This window comes from Emys orbicularis, chromosome 3, assembly GCF_028017835.1.
Source record: "Emys orbicularis isolate rEmyOrb1 chromosome 3, rEmyOrb1.hap1, whole genome shotgun sequence".
In the NCBI taxonomy this organism is placed as follows: domain Eukaryota; kingdom Metazoa; phylum Chordata; order Testudines; family Emydidae; genus Emys; species Emys orbicularis.
In genome coordinates, this window is record NC_088685.1 from 145,024,283 (window position 1) to 145,041,723 (window position 17,441).

General features: G+C 43.1%; 1 protein-coding gene across 1 annotated transcript in view; it reads right to left on the reverse strand.

Moving 5' to 3' along the window:
* The window catches only part of SMYD3 (SET and MYND domain containing 3), a 634,585-nt gene extending 632,238 nt beyond the window's left edge, over nt 1–2,347 (reverse strand). The window contains exon 1 of the mRNA XM_065401517.1: nt 2,184–2,347. Coding sequence (XP_065257589.1) covers nt 2,184–2,347 — 164 coding nt within the window. The remainder of the gene's footprint in view (nt 1–2,183) is intronic.
* Nucleotides 2,348–17,441: the final 15,094 nt, after the last annotated feature.

The window sequence follows — 17,441 nt, forward strand, 5'->3', positions numbered from 1 at the left end:
AGTGGATTTAGTGTACTTAGATATTCAGAAAGCCTTTGACAAGGTCACTCATCAAAGGCTCTTACGCAAGGTAAGCTGCCACGGGATAAGAGGGAAGGTGCTCTCATGGATTGGTAACTGGTTAAAAGATAGGAAACAAGGGGTAGGTATAAATGGTCAGTTTTCAGAACGGAGAGAGGTAAATGGTGGTGTCCCCCAGGGGTCTGTTCTGGGACCAGTCCTATTCAACATTTCATAAATGATCTGGAAAAAGGGGTAAACAGTGAGCTGGCAAAATTTGCAGATGATACATAGTTAAGACCCAGGCAGACTGCGAAGAGCTACAAAAGGATCTCTCAAAACTGGGTGACGGGGCAACAAAATGGCAGATGAAAGTTAAAGTAATGCACATTGGAAAACATAATCCCAACTATACATATAATATGATGGGGTCTAAATTAGCCATTACCACTCAAGAAAGAGACCTTGGAGTCATTGTGGATAGTTCTCTGAAAACATCCACTCAATGTGCAGCAACAGTCAAAAAAGCTAACAGAATGCTGGGAATAATTAAGAAAGGGATAGATAATAGGACAGAAAATATCGTGTTGCCTCTATATAAATCCATGGCATGCCCACATCTTGAATACTGTGTGCAGACGTGGTCACCCCATCTCAAAAAAGATATATTGGAATTGGAAAAGGTTCAGAAAAGGACAACAAAAATGACTAGGGGTATGGAACGGCTTCCGTATGAGAAGAGATTAATAAGACTGGAACTTTTCAGCTTGGAAAAGAGACGGCTAAGGGGAGATATGATTGAGGTCTATAAAATCATGACTGGTGTAGAGAAAGTAGATAAGGAAGTGTTTTTTACTACTTCTCATAACACAAGAACTAGGGGTCACCAAATGACATTAATAGGCAGCAGGTTTAAAACAAATAAAAGGAAGTATTTCTTTACACAACGCACAGTCAACCCGTGGAACTCCTTGCCAGAGGATGTTGTGAAGGCCAAGACCATAACAGGGTTAAAAAAAAAAAAAAAAAAAACTAGATAAATTCATGGAGGATAGGTCCATCAATGGCTATTAGCCAGGATGGGCAGGAATGGTGTCCCTAGCCTCTGTTTGCAGGAAGCTGGGAATGAGCGACAGGGGATGGATCACTTGATGATTACCTGTTCTGTTCATTCCCTCTGGGGCACCTGGCACTGGCCACTGTCGAAAGACAGGATACTGATCTAGATGGATCTTTGGTCTGACCCAGTAGGGCCGTTCTTATGTTCTTAACGTACACACACAAACCAATGAAAAAATATTTCCATCCATAATAACTGATGTTTACAAATAGACAAATCGTTGATTTAATATTTAATTTGTATATTTTGACACATGATGTTGACAATTTGTGCTTCAACAGTAATAAATATTTAACTTTTTGAATCCGAATGTTTACTGTTATTAAATAATTACTGTCAGACACTCCCTATTGTTTGTCCCCTCCCTAATTTCCCATATCTGTGATCATTTAAATTGATAAAAATCAGGGAGAACTGCTTAAAAATAAACATCGATCTCTGATAAAAAATATTTTAAAAAACAATCCATTTCTGCTAATCCTAGACATAAATCTCATCCTCCCCTTACCACTGCTCTTCCTCTCACCCTGTGTCACTGCCATGCCGTCCCTTCTTGCGTTATGACTGGTCAACAGCACAACTCAGCACGGCAGTGCCCTTCCCTGCCGGCCCCGCTTGCTCTGCCGAGCCCGCCCGGCGCTAGATACAAACTCCTAATATCCAAAAACCGGGCTACAGGCGCGCACCGGCGGGGAGCAGGGCTCTGAGCTGCAGCCCGGCCCGCCCTGTAGCCAGGGTGGCGCGGAGTGGGGTGCGAAGGGGCCGGGAGGGTGGGGGGTCCTGTGCCATACACGTGGCCCGTGGCCGTGAGGGCTGCACAGGACGGGAGCCGGGCTTCGCGGTGGTCTATGGGTCTGTAACGCGTGGCGTGGGCGCCCCGGGCTGGCCCCGCGCAGGGCTGAGCGCAGGGCAGGCTCCGCCAGACGCGGCTCGGGCAAGGGCAGGGGTGGGTGGGTGTGTTTGCGGGGAAGCCCTCCCAGCGCGGGGAGGGGCAGCGGGCGGGGACGCGTGCAGGCGGGAAGGGCGGCTGGGGGCTGCCGGAGGACCCGGCCCCGCTCGGTACCTGCGCAGGCAGCGCTCGCACACGCCGCCCAGTCGCTGCTTGGTGACGGTGCAGGCGAAGGGTTCGGCCCGGTACAGCAGCTCGCCGGGCCGCGCCCGCTTCAGAGCGCGGAGGCCGCTGCCCCTGCCCGGGCTAGGGAACTTCTCCAGCCTCCCTGGCTCCATGTCCCGCGCCGCAACCCCTTTCAGCCCCCACGTGGTCCGGCACCGGTAGCCGCCGGAGCCATCTTTAGTGAGGGCAGAGACCCGCTCCCCCCCCCCCCCCCATGCCGTCACCTGCCTCTCTCCAGGGGCCTGGCGGCGAGAAAAGCCCCGCCCTGCGGCGGGCTGGCAATGGGGGCAGAGGGCGAGGAGAGCCCCAGCCCGCCGCAAGGCTGCCCCTGCCTGAGGGGGAGGCCTGGACTCTTCCTGGCCCCAAGGATGACGGGGAGGGCCTGGTCTCCCTGCGCCCCAGGCAGCTAGCAGGGGGGCTGGTGTCCCTGTCCACGTCCCCCACTGCCCTGACAGAAAGCCCCCGAGGGCTAGGGTGCAGGGAGTGAGGCATCCCTGCGCTGTGGTACCTGTACCTAGTGGTAGGGTTACCACCTGGCTGGTATTTGACCAGCGTGGCTGTTTTTTATGGATTTGCCAGTTGCCAGAAAAATAATCTGCTGGGTTGTTGTTGGTTTTTAACCTAGGGTTAAAGATTTGCATTATTATCACAATACACTGGGATATGTAATGTTAAAAGTGTCTGTCTCTCCAGCTATTCCCACTTCCGCAGTTGAAGTGATAATAGATCAAAACTGTTGAAAATACAACAGCTGCCTGCCCACCAACATGCAAGTGCCCCTGCCTGGGGGGTAGGGGGGTTGAGTCACATGAGAGTGAGGGGACATGTGATGTTATCAATCTTACCTCTGTGTTATCTGTCTACAGGGCTGGCCTTATTGATGGGCCACCTAAGTGACCAACCAGGGCGCCATGGTCAGGGGGGTGCCATGCAGGAGTGCAGAGCTGCACGCTGCTGGCTGGCAGAGGAACACACAAACTCGCAGAGGCAATGCATGGGGGGAGGAGGGGCCAGATTTCTCCCTGCTGCTTCCCCACGGAGGAACATGGGGGGGGGGGGTTTGCAAGTGGTGATGGAAAGATACTGCTCACACACACCCAACATTCCTCTGTGTCCCTCCCCACCAGGAGGACTGGGGGGGGGGGGGGGGGGAGAGAGAGCAAGGAACTACCAAGAGGTCTGTGGCTGTGCTGTGAGGCGAGCATCAGGAGCTGCTGCTCTCTACTCTTCCCTTATGCAGCCTAGTTGGGGAAAGTGACATGGATGAAGGCAGGGCCGGCGGTCGCCTAGGGCGCTACAATTTGGGGGGCAGCGACCGAGGCAGTATTTCAGCAGCGGGACCTTCCACTGCCTCTGTGGGGGGTGGCCTTTCGGGGTGGGACCTTCCGCTGCCTAGGGCAGCAGAAAAGCTGGCAGCGCTCCTGGATGAAGGGAGCCCTGACATTGCTCCTCGCTCCCCCCTCACAGTCCCCTAGGGGGACGTGAAGGAGCAGTGTTCAAGGGGGGGAGCAAGTGGCAGTGCCAGCCACTTTGTGCATCCAGGTCAATTTTCCCATGTGGGCACAGGAGGGGAGTGTAAAGGTTAGGGTCACAGAAGGGGGAGCAGGGATTAGGAGTGAAGGGGACACAGTGCAGCACAAAGGGTGGCAATATACCATATATCATGCCACCCTTCTCTGCTGCTGCTGGCAACAGCACTGCCTTCAGAGCTAGGTGCCCAGCCAGCAGCCACCACTCTCCAGCCGCCCAGCCAGTGCTTAATTTGTGCCATTTGTATATTGCTGTGGCTGAGCCCCGGCACCTTTCAATACAAATGAAGCACTGGTGGGAGGCAGGGGGCCTTTGGGGGGGAACCAATGGGGGCCAAGGGCACCAAAATACAAGTTCACCTAGGTTACCATTTTTCCTAAGACCAGCCCTGTCTCTCTAGATACTATAAGTGGCTGTTGAAGGGGAGGGCCAGTTGCAGAGCTCCCTTGTGGTTGGGGTTGTGGCAGGCTTGCCATAGGGGGGATGTTGCTGTTTTTTTGCATTTCAAAGGTGGTTACCCTAACCCACGGGGGAACTGAGGCTATAGAACCAGTTGGGCAGTGATGGTGGCAGGTATTTGCCATCAGCGCCGGCTGCCCAGCAGCACCTCTGGGCCTGGCCTAGGGGCAGCACTTCTCAGGTTCATCTCAGCAAGTGGAAGGCCTCACCGGGGAGGAACCAGTGCTGGGTTTCACTGACTGAGGAAATGGGACCTACGCTGACATGCCTTCAGTCCATCACAGATCTCCAGAGCCTGCAACTAGTCTGTCCATGGCAGGAGACAAAATGTGGGGCTCATTGGTAGGGCTGCCCCTCAAGTATTTTTCCTGCTGATCATCTGATACCGGTCTTGAATGGGACACAGATCTGGCCCAATAATCTACCTTTACCTTGTATTTCCTGCAGAGTTGATGCTGTCCCCCGTCATTGTTCTCAGATAAAAAACACCTCTTTTCTTGCCTTGAAAAGCAGTAGCACCCATGTGCTGCTCACATGTGAATGTCTTTCACTTCTTTCAGGTAATCTTGCACTATATGGGTTGAATGGGTTTGGAGCTGTCATAGCTGTAATTGGCTAGATTCAGAACTAACCAACATCCCCCTCTCTTGCTGGCCATTTCAGTGGCCTCTCTTATAGGTTATTAATTAGTATAACAAAAAAATTCCTATCTGTTTTGCGTATAATTTTGTTCTCCCTTTTTTCCTCTGTTACATTTAACATTCTGACCACACTCTGCCTTCTTATTTGGCTCAGAAGCCCACCACATTATTCCCAGCCACCCTAACCTAAATGCTAGTGAGGCAATTGAATTCCCTTTTCCTCTTCTGAGTTCCATTTAACTCTTACTTAAGAAATTAATTCTAATAATTTGCACTTCTAGAGCATCTCCAGGTGCTTTCACAAATATTAATGAATTGGCCTTATGTACCTTTCTTTTTCTCTCCATTCATTGCATAGGGACCCTAGGCACCTAACATGAGTGTGATAGACCTCAGTGTTTCTCTAGGGGCCTAAAAGTTAGTTGTTGAGATGCTGAGCATCAACACTTAAGTCCCTTTGTGGATCCAGGCTGTAGTATCTGGAAGATCTGAGGTAGTGGGGGTGGGGGTGGGGGAGTGTGTTTCCTGGGCCCCTTCAGATGGAAAAGTCTATAGAGATGTGCCTTAATTCTTGCCTCTCAGTCACTCACAGTACATCTGGCATACAAGTAAGTACCTTGTCAGAAAAAATAGGTCAGTGTACCACAGCACTAGATGGGGGGAAATGATTACACATTTCATAATGGCACAGAGTTTTTTTTTTTTTTTTTTAAACCTCCATTAACACATTGCACTATGAGAAAACAGAAGTCTAAACCTGAGTTTGGGGCTCCATTATTCTAAAAACTATACAAATCCATTGTAAGAGATACACAGGTATTGAACTTTGAGGCAGAGTGTAATATTTTAACAAACATGGAATGACTGGGTCTGCCTACTGTGCACAGTTAGGTTCATCTAGAAAGAGGATTGTGTGTGTAGGTGTGTGTTGCACTCACCTGAAATCCAGGGCCGCCCAGAGGATTCAGGGGGCCTGGGGCAAAGCAATTTTGGGGGCCCCTTACATAACAAAAGTTGCAATACTGTAGAATACTATATTCTCGTGGGGGCCCCTGTGGGGCCCAGGGCCTGGGGCAAATTGCCCCACTTGCCCCCCCAGGCGGCCCTGCTGAAATCTCCCAAAGCAGGCCATTTTATTTACAAGTTCAGTTCCTTTCGGGGATATCAGTGATCTGGTGAACATATGTTTAGATTAAGATAGAGGACAAGAGATTGTGTGGGTGGTGGACAGTTTCCATGGGGAAGGGAACTCCTGTATAATGATGGCAGTGAAAGCCACCAATTAGCAGTTTGGGGTTTTGCAGAGCAATGGTAGCCAATTAGAACATTCAATTGAAGCAGTCAAGTAAATGGGGAAGGAGAAGCAGGGAGCCAGAAGGACAAAGTAATGACCCATTGAGAAAGGGCCAAAGCCTGTGAGATGCAGAGTGCTCCTGTGCGGTTCTGAGTGTTGTCTGTTCACAATAAGTAATGGGAGTTGGCTGAGCTCACTCATCTCTTTGGTCCCTCTTTCCTCAGTGGTTCCCCTCAGTGTACCAGTAGGGGGAATCCACATGCTGTTCTGTAGCAAATGAGAGTAGTGTGCTTCTGCTGAAACAATCCTAACACACAGACAACACTTCTGATCAATTGCTTTTTCATTTCTAACACCTTTTTGTTTGCAGTAACAGTTTAGTATTTTCATCTTCAATTACTTAACTTTCAACTGCAATATGCTGTTATAAGATAAATCCATTGTATTTGCATTCAGTAATCAAACACTCCTATTTGATCACATACCAAAAAAAGAAAAAAGTATTAATTATGGCTGTAGTACATAAATCATGAAATTGGTCATGATGATAGGACATTCTTAAGCACTTTCTCTCAGGATAAAAATGAGATGGAAACAAAATTACCTGTGAGGTCACCTAGCCATTCTCTCTTGGCAGCTGCAGGATTATGCTCTACAGTATTTTTTTTTTTTTTTAATATATAATAGTCTTAGTCTTTAAATAACTGAAGCAATGTGACTTTGAAATAGTATTAGTAACTATGACTAATATATATTTACATAATTTAGACAAGATTATGTAGGACTGAATGAGAAGGAACTAAAGAATCATCCATTAATCCACATCCAGCCCACAGTAACTTTGAACAAAGAAATTACCATCATAAAAATATAAGACAGGCCCTATTGGGTCAGACCAACGGTCCATCTAGCCAAGTATCCAGTCCTCTGACAGTGGACAGTGCCAGATGCTTTGGAAGGAATGAACAGAACAGGGCAATTTTGAGTGATCTATCCTGGTCATCCAATCTTAGCTTCTGGCAATCAGAGGTTTAGGGACACCTGGAGCATGGGATTGTGTCCCTAACCATCTTGGCTAATAGTCATAGATACACCTATCCTCCCTAAACTTATTTAATTCTTTTTTGAAAGCAGTTATACTTTTGGCCTTCACAACATCCCCAGGCAATGAGTTCCATAGGTTGACTGTGTTGTGAGAGGTACTTCCTTTTGTTTGTTTTAAACTTGATGCCTATTAAGTTCATAGGATGGCCCTGGTTCTTTGTTATGTATCCCTTCAAAGAACATATTTCCTGTTCCCTTTCTCCACAACATTCATGATTTTATAGACTTAGTCATCTCTTCTCTAAAAGGGGGGAAATGATCAAAGGAACAATCCTAGTCTCATTTCTCCTTGTATGGAAGTTGTTCCATACCCCTAACCATTTTTGTTTTCCTTCTCTGTACCATTCGCAAATTATATCCTTTTGCTACGGGGCAACCAGAACGGTATTCAGTATTCAAGGTGTGGGAGTACCATGAATTTATATAGTGTCATTATGATATTTTCTGTTTTACCTGTCCCTTTCCTAACATTGTTAGCTTTTTTGACTGCTCCTGCACACCGAGCAGATATTTTCAGAGAACTATCCACAGTGACTCCAAAAATCTCATTCTTGAGTAGTAACAGCTAATTTAGGACTCATCAGTTTGTATATATAGTTAGGATTATTTCCCCCCCCAAAATATGTATTACTTTGCATTTAGCAACATTGAATTTCATTGGATATTTTGTCACCCAGTTTTGTGAAATCCCTTTATAACTCTTCATTGTCAGTTTTGGACTGAACTATGTTGAGTAATTTTGTATTGCCTGCAAACTTTGCCACCTCACCCCCTTTTCCAGGTCATTTATTGATATGTTGAATAGCACAGGTACCAGGGGGACCCTGCTATTTACATCTTTTTCCATTCTGAAAACTTACCATTTATTCCTATTCTTTGTTTACTATTGTTTAACTAGTTACTGATCCATGAGAGGACCTTCTATCTTATCCCATGACTGCTTACTTTGCTTAAGTGCCTTTAGTGAGGGATCTTGTCAAAGGCTTTCTGAAAATCCAAGTACAATATATGAACTGGATCACCTTTGTCACCCCCACAATAGCCTGCCTAGATAAGTAACTCAATCCTCAATTTGTCTGTTTGGTAGGAGAAAAGGGGGGCATCCCTAGAAGAATTGCTAAAGTTTTACTAGGGGTTTTCCTCTGGCCTTTTGGAAAACTCCCCAGAACAAACTAATTCTATTAGTTCTTGGAAGGACATGGATACAGCCCTCTGCTCAAAGGATTGACACTCAGATAGTAGTCTTTGAAAAACAAAGTTAACTTTTATTTGACACAATATGTCTTAATACAATACATCTAAAGCATCATAAACTCTTTCAAAAGGCATACATTAAAAAGACAGTTTCCTTAGCACATATACACATTAAAGTACCCCAACATTGCAATATTATACAATGGGAAATAGCTTTAAGTAGTTATATTCTGTGTGTGATTGTCAATAACATGCAGGATACTGACAGCAAGTTCTTATTTAAACAAACACACACACACTCTCTCCTCTTATGTGGGAGTCATTATACTAACTTCTCTGTAGTCTTCTGTTCCTCTGGTCAACAGGTGCTTCTACTTTAACTACTTTGTCTTTATTTTTCTTTTTTCAGTGATGTCAGCTCTTATCATTCAGCTTTTAATGGTTCTCCCAATGTTGCTCATTCACCATGACAGCAGTAACTGCTCCCCACAGTCTGTCAGCTCCTGCCTGATATACAGATTTGTAGCCTATTCTGATTGGTTCTTTCTTCAATCTTTATCATTAACATACCCATCCTCCAATCATCTTTAAGCTTCCCCTGAACAGACCAATCACAGATTCTAAACTCATCTGTCAATCAAAGCAGGGCCTGATTGTAAACCTGAGCCATGCTCAACTGACCCCTCCCTTCAGATTTTGGAGAGGCCTTTATCTCACCTCAGTCTGCCTATTTGGTATTGGCCAAATTGCTCCAAGACCACCATTTTAGTTTCTCTGGCTGTGATTCCCTGCATCCGCCATCTTGTCATCCCTGGCTGAAATTGCTCAAGACCCTTTTTATTAATTATTAAACCCTTATAACTATAAACAATTATATATTTATATGCATCTCAACATTATGATTCACTGTCACCACTCCATTTTTACTCATTTAAAGAAGTTTAATTTCAATCTTTCCCTCGCTTCAGCTAGTGGTGGCAGGGCAATGTTCTTAATGCTGTACTCCTGACACAGGATAGAGCAGCTGGAAAATCACTTGTATCATGCTGACACTTTCAAAGAATTCTAATAGATTGGTGAAGCATGATTTCCCTTTACAAAAGCCATGTTGTCTCTTCCCCAACATATCACGTTAATCTATGTGTCTGATAATTGTTCTCTATAGGGTTGCCAATCTCCTCCAGGAATTAAAGATTAAACTTTAATGAATGATTATGTCATGTGATAAAACCTCCAGGAATACATCCAACTGAAATTGGCAACCCTAGTTCTCTACCAGAGTTTCAATCAGTTTGCCTGGTACTGAAGTGAGGCTTACCAACCTGTAATTGTCAGGATTGCCTCTGGAGCCTTTTTTAAGAAGCAGAATTACATTAGCTATCCTCCAGTCATCTTGTAGAGAGGATAATTTAAGCAATAGGCTACACAACACAGTTAATAGTTCTGCAATTTCATATTTGAGTTCCTTCAGAACTCTTGGTTGAATACCATCTTCACCTGGTGATTTATTACTGTTTAATTTATCAAATTTTTTCCAAAACTTCTTCTAATGACACCTCAATCTGGGACAGTTTCTCAGATCTGTCACTTAAAAACAATGTTTCCGGTGTGGGAATCTCCTTCACATCCTCTACAGTGAAGACCGATGCAAAGAATTCATTTATCTTCTCTGCAATGCCCTTGTCTTCCTTGATTGCTTTCTTTAGCACCTCAATCATCCAGTGGCCCCACTGATTGTTTCACAGGCTTCCTGCTTCTGATGTACTTAAAAAAAATTTGCTGTTAATTTTTGTGTCAGCTGTTCTGTGGCGTATGTGAAATGAGTTGATGGTCTCAGTCAAATTCCTAATAGACAAATATACATGACAAAACCTAATACAGTTACAGGCAGCCTTAATTCATTAGCAAGGCAAAGAAAGAGTAAACTTCCATCTCACTCCTAGAGATATCCCTCCAGAAAAAGACTGAGGCACAATACAGGGAAACTTGCACTGCTACTGTCTGTGCTGTACCCAGAGCAGACTTTAGCATTCTTAGCATTGCAAAAACATTTTCTTCCCTTTTACAGAATGTAACATATCCTGTCCACTATGATCACACCATTGTTTACTGGGCAGAGGTCAGACTGGGGAAGAAAAGTGGCATTACCATTTCAAGCTTTGCCTATGAAGTTAGTGCCTATGCTAGCAGCAACTTGGGTGACACATTCCCCACAGCCACAAATTGGTCTTGGGTTTCCTCAGAAACAGAGAGACTCATGGCCAGAGGTCTCAATGGCCAACCCCAGCCAACTCTAGGGGGGCCACGAATAAACTTTGATATTTAGGAATATGACAAACATTTTGCCCTCGCAATTGGTTTAAATTCTCAAGAAATGAGTAGCAACTCTTCCTACCCTGATGCCCCCCCCAAAATGAGACTATCCTGAACATTTCTAGGTCTTCAAAATCTGGGAAGAAAGCCTCTAAAGTTGGCTTTGGCTCTACGTGTCCTGTGGCTCGGGGACTTCTGTGTCTAGAGCTATCCAATCCATCCAGCACCTTACACAAGCATTAAGGTGGTAGATTTTCAAAGGAGCCTAAGGGAGTTAAGCACCTATCCTCCTTAGGCTCCTTTGAAAATCTTAGCCTGAATTCACTTTTTAAAAAAGCAGCACATATGTATACCAATATGGCTGCGTATTTTTATATTTATTCATTTTAACATTTGATTGTCTTTTTATAGTAGGTTTGGTTTGATTAGTCTCTGTAGCTATTTTGATATGATTGAGTCATCGGCTTGCCTGACCATGTTGATTGCTTTATTTACTTGGCAGTTTGTTAGACAATTTGTTCTTTATGATATAAACCTTGTAAACTATGGCATTGTAATGCACAGCAGGAATATTCCTTATTACCGTTGGGCTGAATTTAGGATCGTTAAGGGTGCATTATTAAATCAGTCATACCTAGCTGATGTATGTGCCTTCCTCAATAGAGTACATTATTCTAGATCAGTGGTTCTCAACCTAATTACCATTGTGGGCCACACATGCGGCCCACAATGTGTTATGTGGGCCGCATCCAATACTACCTGTATGGCCCTAAGGATGTCACATGGGCTGCAGTTCTGTGCTGATTGGGCCACAAGTGGCCCACAGGTTGAGAACCAATGTTCCATATGAATGCCAAAAGTGAAGTATTCCAGAGCAACAGCAGACATAGCCTTCACAGTTCATAAAAAAGATAATGGGCCAAATACTGCTGTCAGCTAGACATGTGCAACTCCCATTGTAGCCAGTAGGATTTACATGTGCATAGCCTGAGGGCAGAATTTGGGCAAATGCATTGTGGATTAGTACATACAACATTTATCGCTGAAGACTTGGGTTAGGTCACAAATAAATTAGTTTGGTAGTTTCATGCTAGTCCTCCATTGCCAACCTCACAAAACAATAACATAATTTTGAGTGATTCTGCAATACTGTTAAGTATTAGGGGGTAGCCATGTTAGTCTGTGTGACGTTGTGCAGTCTACATGGTTTTATAAAAACATGATAAGTGAATATAATGTAACTGGGATAGTTTTATAAAAATTTTTTGATAAGTGACTATAATGCAAATGGGATATGCTTTGTGCAAAAGGTCTCTTGTAAGGTATCATTACAAAGCTCATAGTCTACTGAGTGTGATCATCCTATTTGTAGAAATGTACCACTCTTGTATCTAAAACTAGAAATATAAAATGTAACTCTGAGGGCCTATTGTAATTATGTAAAGTGTGGGCCATTAATGATGGTTTGGAATCTTGACGACTCCCATTGTCTGCAGATGGCTGTTTACCTGTGAGTCTCCCTGTATATGTGTGTGCTGGCAAGCAAGTAATGAAGTCTTGCAGTGACATGTGATCATGTCACCTGAACTGGAATCCATCTTTAACCTGGTGCTTTTCCAGTGAGGGGGGGTGGTGAAAACCCAGAGGGACAAAGGGTTCCCGCCTTATGCAAAAGATATATAAAGGGGTGGAAGAGAACAGAGAGAGAGAGGAGCCGTCATGAAGAATCCCCTAGCTATCACCTGAGCTGGAACAAGAGCTGTACCAGGGGAAAGAATTGTGCCCAGGCCTGGAAGGTGTCCAGTCTGAGAAAAACTTACTGAAGCATCTCTGAGGGTGAGATTATCTGTACTTAGTTTGATTAGACATAGATTTGCGAATTTTATTTTATTTTACTTGGTGACTTACTTTGTTTTGTCTGTTACTACTTTGAACCACTTAAATCCTACTGTCTGTATTTAATAAAATCACTTTTTATTTAATAATTTACTCAGAGTATGTATTAATACCTGGGGGAGCAAACAACTGTGCATATCTCTCTATCAGTGTTATAGAGGGCGAACAATTTATGAGTTTGCCCTGCATAAGCTTTATGCAGGGTAAAACGGATTTATTTGGGTTTAGACCCCATTGGGAGTTGGGCATCTGATTGCTAAAGACAAGCACACTCCTGTGAGCTGTTTCCAGGTAAACTTGCAGCTTTGGGACAAGTGATTCAGACCCTGGGTCGGTGTTGCAGCAGATTGGAGTGTCTGGCTCAGCAAGACAGGGTACTGGAGTCCTGAGCTGGCAGGGAAAACAGAAGCAGGGGTAGTCTTTGCACATTAGGTGGCAGCTCCCAAGGGGGTTTCTGTGATCCAACCCGTCACAGTCTGTATCCACAAAAACAAGGAGTCCGGTGGCACCTTAAAGACTGAAGATCCATGCATCTGAAGAAGTGAGTTTTTTTACCCATGAAAGCTTATGCCCAAATAAATCTGTTAGTCTTTAAGGTGCCACCGGACTCCTTGTTGTTTCTGCAATACTAGCAGCCTGCTCAGGCGAGATGGAGATTGCACTAGGCCAGCTATTCCAATCCAACATGAGAAACATTTGGAGACATGCAGATAGCATTTCCCAGCTCCTGCCTGCATTGTCAGACTCATTCAATGCTTGTTACCTTTCCACTGTTTTGCAATGTACAAAAAGATGTTTATAGTTAATAAAATTGAGCCAATCAAATATCACTCACTTCAGAAACCCCCCCAGAAACAATGAAAAATACCAAAAATACTATTTTTCTATCAGTCCATACGCCTCAGTATTCCTACTTCTCCCCATAGCACACACGAAACTTTTCTAAACTACTGCAATCTTCCTTTAAAGGTCACAAATACACCTGTTCCTTGAGATCCTTGAAATACTTTTTTTAAATATTAGGAAAAAATTGCTTATTTAAAAAGTATTTTTACTGCAGTCATTCCCATTTTATAAAAGCAGTAAAACATTCCAAGACACGTGGTGGTACTTTGTCTTTTCAAAGCAAAATAGACTTAGATTTAACTTTCTGTTGCGGTGCTGAACCCAGTAATGTCCCATTCCTACTTGTGAGTAAATCACTTTCAGTTAGGGTGACCAGATAGCAAGTGTGAAAAATCGGGACAGGAGGTGGTGGGTATATATAAGAAAAAGCTCCAAATATCAGGACTGTCCCTATAAATTGGGACATCTGGTCACCCTACTTTCAGTACCAATACACGAAGACCTGTTGCTGACAACCACTTCCAGCAATAGGGTTAGACTCTGCTCCTGCAAATGCTTATGCATGTTACTGTGCTTTATTTTAAACATGCAAGCAATTCCATTCCATTCACTTCAGTTAAATATACGTGTATAAATGTTTGCAGCATCAGGGACTTAACTTCCAAGCATAGATGGAGTTTTGTGAACAAATGCACTGTCATCAATTATTGTATACCTGTCTCTTTCTGCAGTTGATGTTGGTCCACTAGGTTATCTTAGTGCAAATTTAAGGCATTATATGCATAATCATATAAGTAAAGCCAACACGTGTCTACCAAAATTGATTATTTAAAGTTTACATGCTTATAAGATTTAAGAATGAAAATATATTTTGCAGTCATAAAATTAAGTGTTCTTTTTCATTGTTGTGAGGTAAAAAGATGGTCCAATTTCACCAATTTACACTTTTGAATTACATCATTTGATGCTCCTCTCCCTTGAAACACCTATACTTTCCTCTAAGGAAAACTACAAGAAGAAACTGAATTAAAGTATATATTTCACTACACTTTCAAGGAGCTATTTTTAATTCTCTAAAATTCCCAACTATGTCCTCCAGGAATTTAATGTTATCCTAGCTAATCCATAGCACAAAAGGTTATTGAATATATAGAGTATGCATCTGTATGCAGTCCTGAACCAGGCTATTGTGACACTTTCTGTTCTAAGGAACTAGCAAAAGGCTTATAGTCATATTTCCAAAGCAACCAGGGCTAGCATTTGTTTCTAGCCCAGGTATTAATTCAGACATACCGTAGTAGCTACTATCACAAATAGTGCAACTGGAATCCAAGGCTTTACCATCTAAAAAAACCCTCTGATTCCAGCTTTCAAATGGCATTAAACTATCTGTTGTTGTTTGAGATACTGATTGTTAAAAATCACATCAGAATTTTGGGAGTGGGGAAGCAAGCTATTAAAGCATAGGAATCAGTTAGAATCATTTTTTCAATACCTTTAAGCCTCTCAATAGTTCAAAAAATGTTTCAATCCAAGGCACTTACCATGGCTCAACAGAATTAAGAGGAGAAATGTTTGAATAACAAGTTCTTGATATTTTTCTTCAATTTATTTCACATTGGGATTTAGTTCCTTCCTCTGGGTTCAACACGAGCTGCTGTTTATGACTAGGCTTCAAATGACTTCTCGCATTTTATTGGAAGAGAGAACAGCAGCAGAGGGATTAGCTTTCTTTAATACGCTTTAACAGTTAACATTTAAAACAAGTTAAAGCCATAATTGTAATGAATTATGTCACTAAGGTCAAGGAATACTTTGGCAGAACAAGCAAAAATGCTTTCAGGCCCTGTTCTAAGCACTGGTCAAAAAGATATTTAAGCCTATGGCATCAGTTTGTACAGATCTTCATTAGGAACTCCAAAAATCAAAATGCCATTTCAAACTTTCCCCTGCCTTTATGTGCTTCTTGACACATCAGTGTATAGATAGATACATCTTATCTTTACCTGATCCTGCCATGATCCTTTGTGATGTGCATGGCTATCGTGGCACTAAAGTACAGTATCATTTTGTTAAGAGCCTCTCTCTCTTAAGGTAATAGGTTCCACTCTTTCATGCAATATGACTCCCTGCTATTTGGGCAAAACCCTGCTCCATATGAAGAATAAAACAGCTTGACACCAAATCTTTTCAAACAATTTAGGCATGTGAAATTCTGAGAATTATGGTTAGAATTATTTGAAACAAACTAGAAAAACAATTGATATAATATACAGGTACATTTTATATTTTGCGAAATTCAGATTTTTTTTTCCAGAATAAACCCTACAGTGATATACAATGTTATACCAATAAAATAAAAATCAGCAGGATCTTATTAAAGGGGATAAGGCAAAATGCCACGTTGTGAATACAGAAAGAATCATAGTAAGCAGTCAGTTATAGCTCTAACATTCCATTCAATTTCACATTCATTCACACACACACAGGTTCTGCAAGGTTGTTATCATAGTTACCAGCCTTAGAGTTGCTCAAGCCAAGCCACTGGCCAGGTGGCCTGGACACGAGGGAGCAGGGCCTTGTCAGATGCACATCTGATGCTCCTGGAAGTCGGTTTGCAGAATCAGACCCCAAAGTCCTCAGTCTTCAGGGTCTGTTCTTATAGGGATCCATCCTCATGCATTTGCCTTGTCATGCTGTTCTCATGTTTGAAGTGGTAATCAATCACGCAGATGGCACAGCAATGACAGAATGACAGTATGTTGTTATCTGGTTCTTCGGCCCTCCTGTCCTTGGGGCAAGTATGCCCTCAGGGTTATCGGGCTATCTTGTCCATTGTATTCTTCAGCCAAACGGTCTTATTTTAAGGCTGGCGTCTCAATCTTTAATCTTTCATTCCTCATTTAATCATACATACAATCACACTTACACTCCAACGTATATCCTGTCACATTTGCATTTTATCACCTACCCATCCTTTAACATAACCATTCTAAAATCAGTGGGACATGGCAGACTTCAATAAGTCTATTCATCACAAATCTTATTCTGGAGTTTAGGAAACAAAGTTGTACCAGCCATAAAGCACAGCTGTTATCTTGTTACTTTTAGAACAAACTCTTTGTCTCTGGATGTTTTTTCTACAATTAGCACAGACCTTGCAAACTGGCAGGCCTGTTTCAATTGGCACAAACTCAGCAGGTTGAGAGAGCAGGCTGAGAGACATATTTCTTTCTAATGGTCAGGCCAAATCCGGGGTCTGTTCTGGAATCATTCTTTCTTACATTTTCCACAACATAAATGTATTCATTATTTCTTTTAATTCAACACAAGAGATGCAAAGCATTCTCTTTCACAATTCCTCTTCCCACCCCGTTCCCCTGCTCAGAGCAGTTCTGTGGGTCCCCTGAAATAACCCCCATTTTGAACTACTTTACTTCTCCCACAGCACAACCGTTATCCTAAGTACATGGGTCTTCTTTCTAAGCCCATCGATATTGCTCCTTAGTCATCTGCAGAGGACACTATTGAAAATCCGGATACATTTTCTCCCCAATAACTGAGCATGCTGAACTCAGTCTGGTCAGGAACAAAGACAGTCTTCCATATGAAGCTGGTTCTCCTCCATGGCAAAGAATCAGAACTAGGTACCTGGATCAGCATTCAACTTTCATCCCAAAAGACGACTTGTTTTACAAGACAGACAATATAATATTTCAAGCCCTCTGAGTAGAAATATTGTTTAAATTGCCAATAGAATGCCTATCAATAGTCTCATCTCATTACATTTTGAAGGGCATACACAAGAGATGACCAATCATTTTTAATTGCTGTTTGGATTAAGTAACTATTGCAAACTAAAGATTTGGGATATGACTGTCCCATGACTACAGCCCTCTCTCCTTTTCCACACAATTACAACCAGCTTTG